The 12,435-nt window shown below is 38.7% G+C and overlaps 1 protein-coding gene across 1 annotated transcript in view; it reads right to left on the reverse strand.

Annotated features, from left to right (window-relative positions):
* Window positions 1–9,679, reverse strand: part of LOC106869423 (uncharacterized) — a 67,351-nt gene extending 57,672 nt beyond the window's left edge. The window contains exon 1 of the mRNA XM_014915158.3: window positions 9,381–9,679. Within this exon, the coding sequence (XP_014770644.1) occupies window positions 9,381–9,436 (56 nt within the window). The 5' untranslated portion in view covers window positions 9,437–9,679. The remainder of the gene's footprint in view (window positions 1–9,380) is intronic.
* Between the last annotated feature and the right edge of the window lie 2,756 nt (window positions 9,680–12,435).

The raw sequence follows: 12,435 nt of genomic DNA on the forward strand, positions 1-12,435 counted from the left end.
AACATCAGTGACCTATACAGATATTTGAAGCATTTATAAAGATATCTACCAGAAATCTAGAAATAGTAGTGTGGGGGTGGGGGTGAGGGTGGTGGTAGTAGTAGTAGTAGTAGTAGTAGTAGTAGGCGCAGCAGCAGCATTGGAATTGATGTTAGTAATGGTGATGGTAGCAGTAGTAACAGAAGCAGGAGTAGCAACAGCAGTTGTTGTTGGGCCCCAGGTCAGCTCTGATCCAGCAGACTTCTGTCTTTTTCTAAGACAATAGGCTGTGTGTGTGATTTACAGGAAATCTGGCTTCTATTTCTAGCATGTCAGTGACTGCCCACAGGCATCCCCAATCACTTGCCACCAGTGATGTAGAATTTTAATATGAGTAGAGTTAAACTGTAATGATCAGATAACGGATCCCTAAGTACATCCTCCCTTATGACCATCATCCTCATCATCATTTTCAAGGCCTAGTGACTGTGAAGTCAGAAGTTTGCTGCTTAACCACATGGTTTCAGGTTCAATCCCACAGTGTGGTACTTTGGGCTTCTTTCTTGTAATATAGCCCCAGACTGACCAAAGCCTTGCAAGTGGGTTCAGTAGATGGAACTGAAAGAAGCCCATCATATATATATATATATATATAGGGAAAATTCACAAAAAAACAAAAGACGAAGGCAGGTGTATAAACAACAAACAGATGTATTAGTTTAACACTCGGGAACTGAAAAAGACTTTAACGTTTCAAGCCTACGCTCTTCCACAGAAAGGAACACAGAAAGAAACAAGGAGAGAAACAAGCAGAGAAAAAAATGTGATATATATATATATATATATATATATATATATATATATATATATATATATATATATATCTGTAAAAATATGTGACACTTATTCGGTAGCCATATTAAAACTCCGAGTTTCGGATGCCAGGGTGGGAACCCACGCTGCCATCTCTTCAGTTATCTGGCCATTGAAAAGTCCTGTGCAATCCAACTGAATCCCTTGTCATCATAACTGACAGAGTGCAAGTTTTTTTTTTGGGTTTGTTTTTGTTTTATAGAGTGGACCTGTCTGCTGTACATTATGTGGACACTCATCTAATCCTCAATGAGTACTGGACACTTATCTAATCCTCAATCTCATCCTTGAGGCTCCACTTCCCATGTCTTACTCTGCTGTGAACACAGTGAAGTTTTCACCCAGCATTCACCATCCAAGTCTCTTCCATAGATACTGGTTTCAAATTTTGGCACAAGGCCAGCAATTTCGGGGGAGAGGTAAGTCAATTACATCAACCCAGTGCTCGATCAATATTTATTTTATTGACCTTAGAAGGATAAAAGACAAAGTCGACCTCAATGGAATTTGAACTCAGTGGACGAAATGCCACTAAGCATTTTGCCCAGCATGTTAACAATTCTGCCCTTCCCTCTTGTAGTGTATATATTGACCAATATTTTCCATCAAAACTATTCTCTAAACTCATTCCTGTTCAATCTTCCATATTGGCTAATGTTAGATGCCCAGTGCTTCACATACACAACTCTTCTCTCTAGCCTAGATAGATTTTCCCTCATTCAATGCTGCATGCCTCGCTACCATACAGCATTACATTCTATACACATGGTTCACGCAGTCTACATTCTGCAGAGAGAGAGAGAGAGAGAGAAAGAAACCATTTGTTGCTAACATGAATAACAGCTCTTTAAGCATTTCGCACCCAGTACAATCACTTTCAGCTCAAATTGTTGACCAGCACTAGGTTGACTCTGATCCAGCAGGCCTGGAATCAAAAGTGCTCCAGCCATGACTATCCCAACTCTTTCTCAGACAAGATAATCTCCTTTTAGAAAAGCAATGTCTGCTTCAAAATAAGTATGGACTGCTATATCTAGCAAGAACACAGAAGCTCCTTAATTGGCTCACCTAATAACTAGTTAGATTGCCTAGGTAACGGCAAGTAGCAAATGAAATCTTTCTGAGAATTTGGACCATGATAGACTCATTAGCACCACAGACTTATCAAAACTATCAACCACCATGACCATCACCACTTTATTGCAGATTCAGGAATGAATGAGTACGAAGCTCTTTAATTCAAACCCTTACTATGAGCTTTGTTACATACATTTAGTCAATAACACTTCACTATACACACCTCTGTTTACTTAGATGATGTGAACAGGCCCCAAATCCTATGGGAATAGGTACTTGCACGGAATGACACTGTATCCAATAAACTATGTCACATTTCAAGCAATGAAACCAGAGATAATCATTGACTATTAAAACTCTCCTGTGTGATTATGAGACATTTTAACAACACAATGGCTTTATACAAGATATTGCTTGTCTATATACAAGCCTGACCATAAATACCTGATTCTCCACCTACTGAGCTATTATATAGGTAGATGTGGTCAACTATGACTTTCATCTTTCTGGAATTGATAAAATAATGTACAAGTGAAGCACTGGACTTTAATACAGTGTATCCTATGTGTGAGGAGGGGAGGGAGAAGTGAGGACAGAGAAATTAATATCATTAACTCACCTGAGACTACCCCAAGTTCTATGATACAAACTTTCTGTTTAAACCCTTTTGTTACCATATTTCTATTGAGGTGTTGTGTGTTTCTTTCAATTAATTTTAAATATAATAAAGAAGTTAAGAAAATAACTTCGTTATCATTCAGCTAATGTTAGGAACATAGATTGTGACTAAGGTTCAGGATTTATGTTCCAAACACCAGCTTAAAAATGACAAAGTTATTTCGATAAATCCTTCCTTAATTCCAGAATTAAATGAAACTAAGATAATTATTTCATCAGAAATACTTAAACAAAAGAGTTGATAAAATTAACAGGGTTTAATGTTTTAAACTTGTCCAAACATCACAGTCAAGAAAGAGCACTCATACAGATCATCATCTTCATGACTTAACATCTGTTTTCCATGTTGGCATGGGTTGGATGGTTTGACAGGAGCTGGTGAGGCTGAGAGCCATACCAGGCTCCATTGTCTGTTTTGGCATCGTTTCTACAGCTGGATGCCCTTTCTGATGCCAACCACTTTACAAAGTGTACTGGGTGCTTTTCATGCGGCACCAGCATTGACTGGGTTACTAAATACCTTACAAAAGGAAAATAAAAGGGCAAAGACTCCCTCAAATGGGATTGAGGGGTAGTATAGGGGGAGGCTGCATGCCAGTTGAGAGATTAAAGGTATAGAGAGACAGAGATAGGAACCTTGCAGCAGTTGGTGGGATAAAAACGATCAGGATAGTCACAGCTTTAATACTTTTGATTGTAGGTATTCTCAATCAGGGCTGACCTGGGGTTAAATAACAACAACAGCTATATTCATATACAACCAACCAATTAAATCATCATTTTAAGGTCCACTCATGCTTGCATGTGTCAGATGGAGTTTACTGAAGCAGATTTTCTATGACCAGATGCTCTTCCTGTTGCTAACCTTCTCTCATTTCCAAGCAAGGTAATATTTCCCCTTGACCAGACATGTTTTCATAGAAGATTAGAAATGAATGATATTTCTTACAGGATAGTTACAGTGAGACTGAATTACAACTGCCGAGCGATATCAAGACAGATATACATATATATGGTGTATGTGTGTGTAAGACAAGATTCATTCAGTTTCTATCTACATAAGATGTACCATCCTGAGTGTGACCGTTGCCAGTACCGCCTGACTGGCCTTGTAGGGTTTTCGAGTGAGATCGTTGCCAGTGCCCCTGGACTGGCTCTTGTGCAGGTGGCACATAAAAGACACCATTTCGAGCGTGGCCGTTTTCGTGCGGGTGACACGTAAAAGCACCCACTACACTCTCTGAGTGGTTGGCGTTAGGAAGGGCATCCCGCTGTAGAAACTCTGCCAAATTAGATTGGAGCCTGGTGTAGCCATCCAGTTGCACCAGTCCGCAGTCAAATCGTCCAACCCATGCTAGCATGGAAAGCGGACGTTAAACGATGATGATGATGATGATGAAGGCTACATTTTCATCTATGTAAAATGCAAAGTAGTCTATGAAACAGCAATAATTGACAGAAATAAGTTACATGCTGAGAACAAGAGTTAAGAAAATATTGTTAGTTTAACCAGTTTAAATCAATATGGTAACGAAAGGGTTAACCCTTTCCTTACCATATTTATTTTGAGAGGATGTGTGTTCCTTTCAATCAATTTTAAATATAACAAAGAATTTAGTAAAATAACTCAGTTATCATTCAGCTAGTGTTAGGAACATAAATTGTGACTAAGGTTTGGTGGAAGATTTTAATTCAAAACTTATGGAAACAAGACATTTGTACTACAGAGCTTGAGGCGGTTTCAGCTAGGTTGGTATCGAAAGGGTTAAAATCTACTTAGAACGGGCAATTATTCTTATGAAAATGTGAATGGCCATTTTTGTTACAAGATGGAAAAATCAGATAAGGATAGGATGATTGTTTGAAATCGTTCTAGAGAAGATTTACAACAATAGATTCTGAAATGATGAACTAAAGACAGGTCAAACGAAGATACTAAACAGATCAGACTGTTTCCGGGAATCAAAGATTGGATTTAAAGTCTGTGAAGTATCTACAAAAGAAAGAAATCTCTTTGGTTTATCTATCAGCATGAATTGTTATTTTCAACTACAGCTATTTTATAAACAGTTTCAATGTTTATCTTAAATGGATAAGCATTGTCAGTTGTTTAGTTGTATGTCATTTGTAAACTAAGACGCATCTAGTGAATCTTTAGTGGAATCTTGGTATATTTACAGCTTTCCTGAGTTAACCCGTCAGCATTTAAACTGGCCACATCCAACCCATATATTCTACCTGTCTTATGTTCAAATCAGCCAGATCAGGCTTCTCACATCTATCCAACAATGTAATTCTGTAATTCTAAAGATAAAGCATCACATCATCATCATTTAACATCTGCTTTCCATGCTGGCATGGGTTGGAAAGTTTGACTTGAAACTGGTAAGCTAGGAGGCTGCATCAGGTTCCAGTTAAGAAAACATCTTGGATAGATTGGTTGATATATTAGATGGATATCAAGTTCAATAATTAACTTTATTAATGGTTTATTGCAAAACTTGTTACTGTTATGGAACCTTTGAAATACATTCCATGTCTCAGAATCCCTACACAAAAATTACTTTATAACTTAAATAATCTATCTTCTTCTTCATGAAGATGAATTTCATAAGAGATTAACCCTTTCAATGCCATATTTCTGTTGGAAAAAACTACCACTGTGCTGGTGTTATGTATGAAGCACCTGTACCAGTGCCATGTAAGGACCACCAGTACCAGCACCATGTAAAAGAGCACCTAATACACTCTGTAAAGTGGTTGGTGTTAAGAAGGGCATCCAGCCATGCCAAAGCAGACGACTGGAACTTGTTGTAGCCCTCCAGCTGGCCAGCTCCTGTCAAACCATCCAACCCATGCCAGCATGGAAAACAGATGCTAAATGATGATGTCAAGTAATTTTAATATTATTAAGTCAGTGTTTGAAACAAAAAATTAACATGAAATTTTGATGTAAGGCTGTAATTTAGATCACTTTAAAACTGGAAGATCGTATCACAGAACCAGGCTGGTTGTCCCTGGTTGATTGGTATCAAAAGGGTTAACCAAATCATAAAACTAATTTTGAAATGTCCAGCAGTACTAAATCCATCAGATGCTACTAAGAAGGCCAGAGAAGTTTCAGTTTGACTAAGACTCTGTTCAAGATGAAATTCCCCTACATTTCCCTACTGAGGGGTCATTTCTCTCCCAGGCTCTCCTTAATATTTACAGATGCCAAGATTTCTCTACCGTACAGAATATGGCGAGCATTTGCAAAAGAGAAAATTAGAGGTGCAGTCGTGGCTGTGTGGTAAGAAGCTTGCTTCCCAACCACCTGATTTCAGGTTCAGTCCCACTGCATGGCACCTTGAGCAAGTGTCTTCTACTACAGCCTTGGGCCAATCAAAACCTTCTGAATGGAATTGGCAGATGGAAACTAAAAGAAGCCTGTTGTGTGTGTATATATACACATATATATATATTATATATGTGTGTGTGTGTGTTTCTGTCTGTGTTTGTCCTCCACCACTGCTTGACAACCGGTATTAGTGTGCTTATTTCCCCATAACTTAGTAGTTCAGCAAAAGAAACTGATAGAATAAGTACCAGGCTTAAAAAGTGTACTGGGATCAATTCATTCAACTAAAATCCTCCAAGGTGATGCTCCAGCATGGCCACAGTCTAATGACTGAAACAAATAAAAGCTAAAACCACCATTTCAAGTCCCTGTTCCATGCTGTTATCATTTGGATGGTTTGACAAAACCTCAGGGCTGCATCATACTTCAATAGTTTTTTACAGCTGGATGCCATTTCTAATACCAGTCTCTTTACAGCATGTACTGGGTGCTTCTAGTCATGCCACCAGTGAGATCGTAATGCAACTAGCAAGACCATGAACCCCAAGAGAGGTGGCTTTATGCAAGGAGATGAAGGGTTAAAGTATGAAAGAAGGGGCCAAAGCAGAAGAGGTTTCCTGCTGTGGTGGAGTGACATTACTACTCATATTTTAGAAGAAAGGGTGGGAGGGGTGATCAAGGTGAGACTAGAAAAAGATAAAAAATAGTAGTGATAAGCTGAGTGTCTACTTCACTTTCTCCTACTGACAACTCCCCACAGCTCGTCTGCCACTTCAAAACTCCCTCTGGCCCATCCTTGCAGGTCACTTTCCTTCATTCACTTTCAGGATGTGACTTCACCGTCATCTCTATCTCTCTTTCTTGTGCAGCTGTCCCTCACATTTTCCACCCTTATAACATGGAATAACTCTGGATCCTTCTCTCCACAACTTACCTCATCACCTTACCACTCCATCCTTCCTCTGTTCCCTGCAATTGCCTCCTCCCTCCCTCAAACGTTACTCTCTCCACAACTGCCCTCTCACAACTATAAGTCTGTTCCTCTCACATTACATCATCCCATCTCATCACCGTGCCTAGAATCATTCCCTCCTCTTTCTCCTATTCTCTTTCAACTATAGGGAAAACTTTACTCTCTTCATCTTGTAGAGCAACCCACCTCAATTGCGCAGGTGCCAAGCAAAAAGCACCCAGTAAGCTATGTAAAGTGGCTGGCATCTGGAAGGCCATCCAGCTGCTGAAACCACGTGAAAACAGGCATTGGAGCATAGCGGTCCTTTGATTCGTTGGATCTTGTCAAGCTAACCAATCTATGGCAGCATGGAAGATGATCTTACATACATACATACATACATGTGTGCATGCCTGCGCACACACACCGCAATGTCCAGTCCTTGTTGTGGTGTGCTGGCTTGTGTACCTTTAATGCTCCTGAGAGCTATATACTGGTGGAATGCAAGCTCCAGGTAGGGCCACACATGCTGAAAGGACGACGGATAGAGGCTAGACTAATATGGACCGCTTCTTCTCAGAGGTAAAAATGGAATTGCATAGGGCCAACACCCCCATCTAGAAATAGTAGTTACCGAAACATCGATGACAATTAAAAACCACAAAAAATAAATAAACTGGGAGAGGAAGGCCTTTTCTAAGAGAAATGAGGGTGGACATTGGAATTAGACACTGAGGGAAAATGGCAGTAACTTTTTTATTTTTTAATTTTGACGATTTTCGTTTTCGATAATGTGTTCTATATGTCACGGTCATGCGATTCCCCCTAAAAAAAATTTTGGACCCCAAATCCCCCCTCCCCCCACACACGGGGGTGAGGTATTTTTTCTTTTTTTTTTTTGGCGATTTTCATTTTTGACATTGTGTTCTACATGTCCAGGTCGTACGAATAGCCTTCTCGCAACTTAGATGTGAAAATGAACGGCTTACATTTATATTGAAACAGAAAAAGGATCATATGTGGAGTCCCCACCACGAAACTTGATATGCTAGAAATAACAGCTAAACGCGGACAATCCAAATCTTGCATTGGTCCAGATGGACTATATGTAAATAAATATGAAGGAAAAAATGCGCTTTGGCAAACGGGGTTAGGGTTAGGGTAAACCTAACCCTAACCCTGAGCCTAACCCTAACCCTAACCAGATTTGGCTGTTATTTCTAGCATGTAAATAGCCTGCTTGGTGAGGGGGGGATTGAAATGTTTCAAACAATTTTTTTTTCAGAATCGGAATCTCCATAGCCTAAAACGTGGGATTCCGTAAAAAAAAAATAATAAATAAAGGGGGGGGGGGGTCAGATTACATATAGTCCATCTGGACCAATGCAAGATTTGGATTGTCCGCGTTTAGCTGTTATTTCTAGCATATCAAGTGGGGGGGGGGTGTCCAAAATTTTTTTTAGGGGGAATCGCATGACCGTGACATATAAAACACATTATCGAAAACGAAAACCGCCAAAATTAAAAAATAAAAAAGTTACAGTCATTTTCCCTCAGTGTCTAATTCCAATGTCCACCGAAATTAGGTATAGCATAATCTGAAAGGAAGCTACAAGACCGACTCCCGTTCTGACCATCAGGAGAAAATTCCAAAATTAACCTACAAGGGAAGTGGAAGGAAATAACTAGGGATGGGATCTTGAGACAGTGCTGAAAGAGCAGGGATCCAATTAGGCAGAAGAAGAAATGACAGCCCAGAGGTGATAACAAGTTATCCTTAGCGTATGTTTCATAGGGAGTGAAAGACTTAAGTAGTAATACAAACATATATACATATAAATACATACCCATACATTATAGATACATATGTATAGAGATACACATACATATGTACCTCATATAATGAAACATGTATATTATACATATGTTCTGTGTGTGTGTGTGTGTACGTATATTTATATATTTACATATGGATATATATTATACACACACACATATATAAACACATATGCATGCGTACATTTACACATGCACATACGTAATAGTTAATTTTTACAAGGTAAACGTTGACAATAACTTCGAAGTCCCAGTTTATCAACCGTCGTCAGATTGTCTGCTAAGTGTTAGTTAGACAGCCGAAACTTCGCAGTCACAGTCGACCTTTCCATTGTAAAAAATAAATGAACACGGTACTCAACTAAAAAGGTACTAAGTAATGTTCAACTGTTTTTATAGCTAACTGTACACAAAAACAAAAAGTACATATATATATTTAGCTGATAGAGTACATATAAACATACACACATATAACGTGATAACATGATGGAACTAAAATTGATTTTCGTCTTTGTTTTGCTCGCAGAGAAATACATAACATTCTTCTAGCGAAGTGGTAAATATGCAATCTCGACACTGGACATGCATGACAACAATATCAACATCCAAACAGTTAAACATTTATATATATAAATTTATACACACCTATTCCTATTTTCATCCTCAACATCAGGCGATGACGATGTTCCAGCTTCGCTCATCTTTGATTATTTATAAAATATTTCGCAAATATTTTTAGGGGTGGAATTGAACAAAAATAACAAATAACAATCTCAGCTGCCCCTTTTTCGGTAAACCTCACCAGTTTTACCGCAAGTTTTTCTTTGTTAGATTAAATGATTCCGTCTCTTGTTCGGCCAGCAGCAATTTCTGTATTTATATCCGATCGGATGAGGAGATGTTAATGTGATGGTTGTTACATATGAATTAAACACGCACTGACTGGTAAGAAGGAACAGCAACAAAGCTAGCAATGTACATTTCAACCGTCACTCCACACCCTCCTCTTCCTCCGCCTCCTCCTCTTTATTGTTGCTTTTCGCATGGGACACGCGGCGCCCCCTGGTGTTTTCCTACAACACTAACTAAACAACCGCGCCGTTATTTATTTACTTATTTATTTTTAAGTTATTTTAAAGTTTTATTTTTCTTATTTTGTTATTGACGTTGCCATCCTCCTTCTTCTCCTCCTCCTCCTCCTCCCTCCGTAATTATCAAGTTGTTATTATTATTGATGGTGTGACTGTTATTTGTTGGTGTTGTCAGTATGTTCGGTTGTGCCTTACTCTGGCTTATGTCGTCTTTAATCTCGTGTTTTGTGTAGTGGAGTGCAACAATAACCCAATATTTTGATCACTACGAACAGAATAAGATATACTACACACACACATATATATATATATTATATATATACCGTTTGTAGAAGTAACTGGCGAGGCTAAACTTGGGTGTGTATACATTTTAAGCAATATTTTGGTGGAATGGTCGAATCGTTAGAACGCCGAACAAAATACCTTGTCTATTTCTTCTGGCTTGTTACGTTCTGGTTTCGATCAACACCATAGTCAACTTTTCTTTTCATCTTTTCGGGGTCGATAAAATAAGGTACCAGCCAAGTATTGGGATCGACTAACCCCCGACTCCTAAGTCTTGGGCCTACATTACAAACAATTATTTCTCTCTATTTTCTCTGCCGGTTAAAAAAAAAAAAAGTGTGTTTGTGAATGTATGTATGAATGCTTTGCCGTGTTTTACTCATTTGACTGCGGCCATGCTGCAGCACCACCTTGAAGTTTTGTGGGTTGTTTTTTTAAAATGAAACGAATAGAACGAAGTACTTATTTTGGTAATTTTTATATTAACACCCGCACGATTTTCACTTAAGAAAGGAAGAAAAAAAAAACTCGGATTTTTTGCGTGGAACCAAACACCCTGACCTCCTAATATGCTGCAAATTCCTTATTTTGGTTCGGAAGAGGGGGGGGCTCCCCCTATCCCGGAATCTTTGGAATTTTGGTAAATTTAATATAAAAATTTACCCTTATTTTTTTGATCTGGTACTTATTCTACCAGTTGCTTAGGTCGAACCGCTAAATTGCAGGGCCGTATACAAACCAACACCGGCTGTCAAGCGATAGCAAGGGACAAACACGCTGACACACGCAAATGCACACGTACCTGCGCACGCGGGCGTGAATAACATTTATAATAAATCTGTAAAAAAAAAGTGTAATTTACAAAAGTAAACAGTAAGAATATTTATTTATTTACTGTTTACATCTGTGTTTATTCAGTAGAAGCCGCTTATTGTAATCACGGAGTATGTTTATCAAATGGTTATTGGTACCAGCTGTAGTGGATCCCAAACACACTGAGGACATTGCTTCATGTTGTCAATCGGTTATTGTTACTTAAACGCCTCAGTGATCAAAAGAGGGCGGGTCTGATATAGTCTCTATGTATGATATATATTGCCAGCTCTGGTCCAACCCATGCCAGCATGTAAAATGGACGTTGAAGGATGATGATGACATATTGTTGTTGTTGTTTAACCCCAGGTCAGCTCCGATGGAGCAAACATGATCACAGGCATACCAACCACGATCATCCCGTCATATTTTTTTTTTTAGGCATTATGTATCTAGGACAACATCAGGCATTCTTATACCAAAAGAATGTCCAACATGTGGCCTTTGTTCCTTTTTTAAAAACAAAAAAAGCAATATGGTTCTGGGTTCAGTCCCACTGCGTGGCACCTTGGGCAGGTGTCTTTTACTATAACCTCGGGCCGACCAAAGCCTTGGGAGTGGAAACTGAAAGAATCCCGTCGTATATATGTATATGTATATATCTATATATGTATGTGTGTCCCCCAACATCGCTTGACAACCGATGCTGGTGGGTTTACGTAACTTAACGGTTCGGCAAAGAGACCGATAGAATAAGTACTAGGCTTACAAAGAATAAGTCTTGGGGTCGATTTCTTCGACTAAATGCGGTGCTCCAGCATGGCCGCAATCAAATGACTGAAACAAGTAAAAGAGTATATACATATACATATATACACACACATACATATATACATATACATACACGCATATTTTCCGAACGTTCTTACTTTCCGTGTTACAAACACGATTTATTTAGATTTTGTTTTGTTTAACTTTTTTTTCTCATTTTTTATCTTTTTTCCAGGTTTTGCGTCCACACAAAGAAATTAGTTTCCTATAGTTGTTTTTTCTTTTCCTTTCTTTCTCTAATCTTAACATCTTAACATTAATTTTAAAATATCCAGTTACCCAGTCTATTTAAAATCCTTTTAATACGCTAAGTTTTGTACAGAGATAATATGAAGAAAAGCATTTCAAAGACAAGCTATAAAACAGAATGAGATTTAATTTGTTCTTTTTAAATTTATTACACGTTTTGAATGTTTTGTTTTCTTTTAAATTGACGTTTGTACTGGAACGCAACTCTGTCAGTTAATTAGAATAGATAGATTCGTGATTGAAAAGGTTACTTCGCTAACTTGAAATTTCGTGTTCGATCCTAATGCTTAGCATCGTGGGCAGTGGAGGCACAATGGCCCAGTGGTTAGGGCAGCGGACTCGCGGTCATAGGATTGCGGTTTCGATTCCCAGACCGAGCGTTGTGAGTGTTTATTGAGCGAAAACACCTAAAGCTCCACGAGGCTCCGGCA

The sequence above is a fragment of the Octopus bimaculoides genome, chromosome 2 (assembly GCF_046866305.1).
Source record: "Octopus bimaculoides isolate indiv1 chromosome 2, ASM4686630v1, whole genome shotgun sequence".
NCBI classification, from domain to species: Eukaryota; Metazoa; Mollusca; class Cephalopoda; order Octopoda; family Octopodidae; genus Octopus; species Octopus bimaculoides.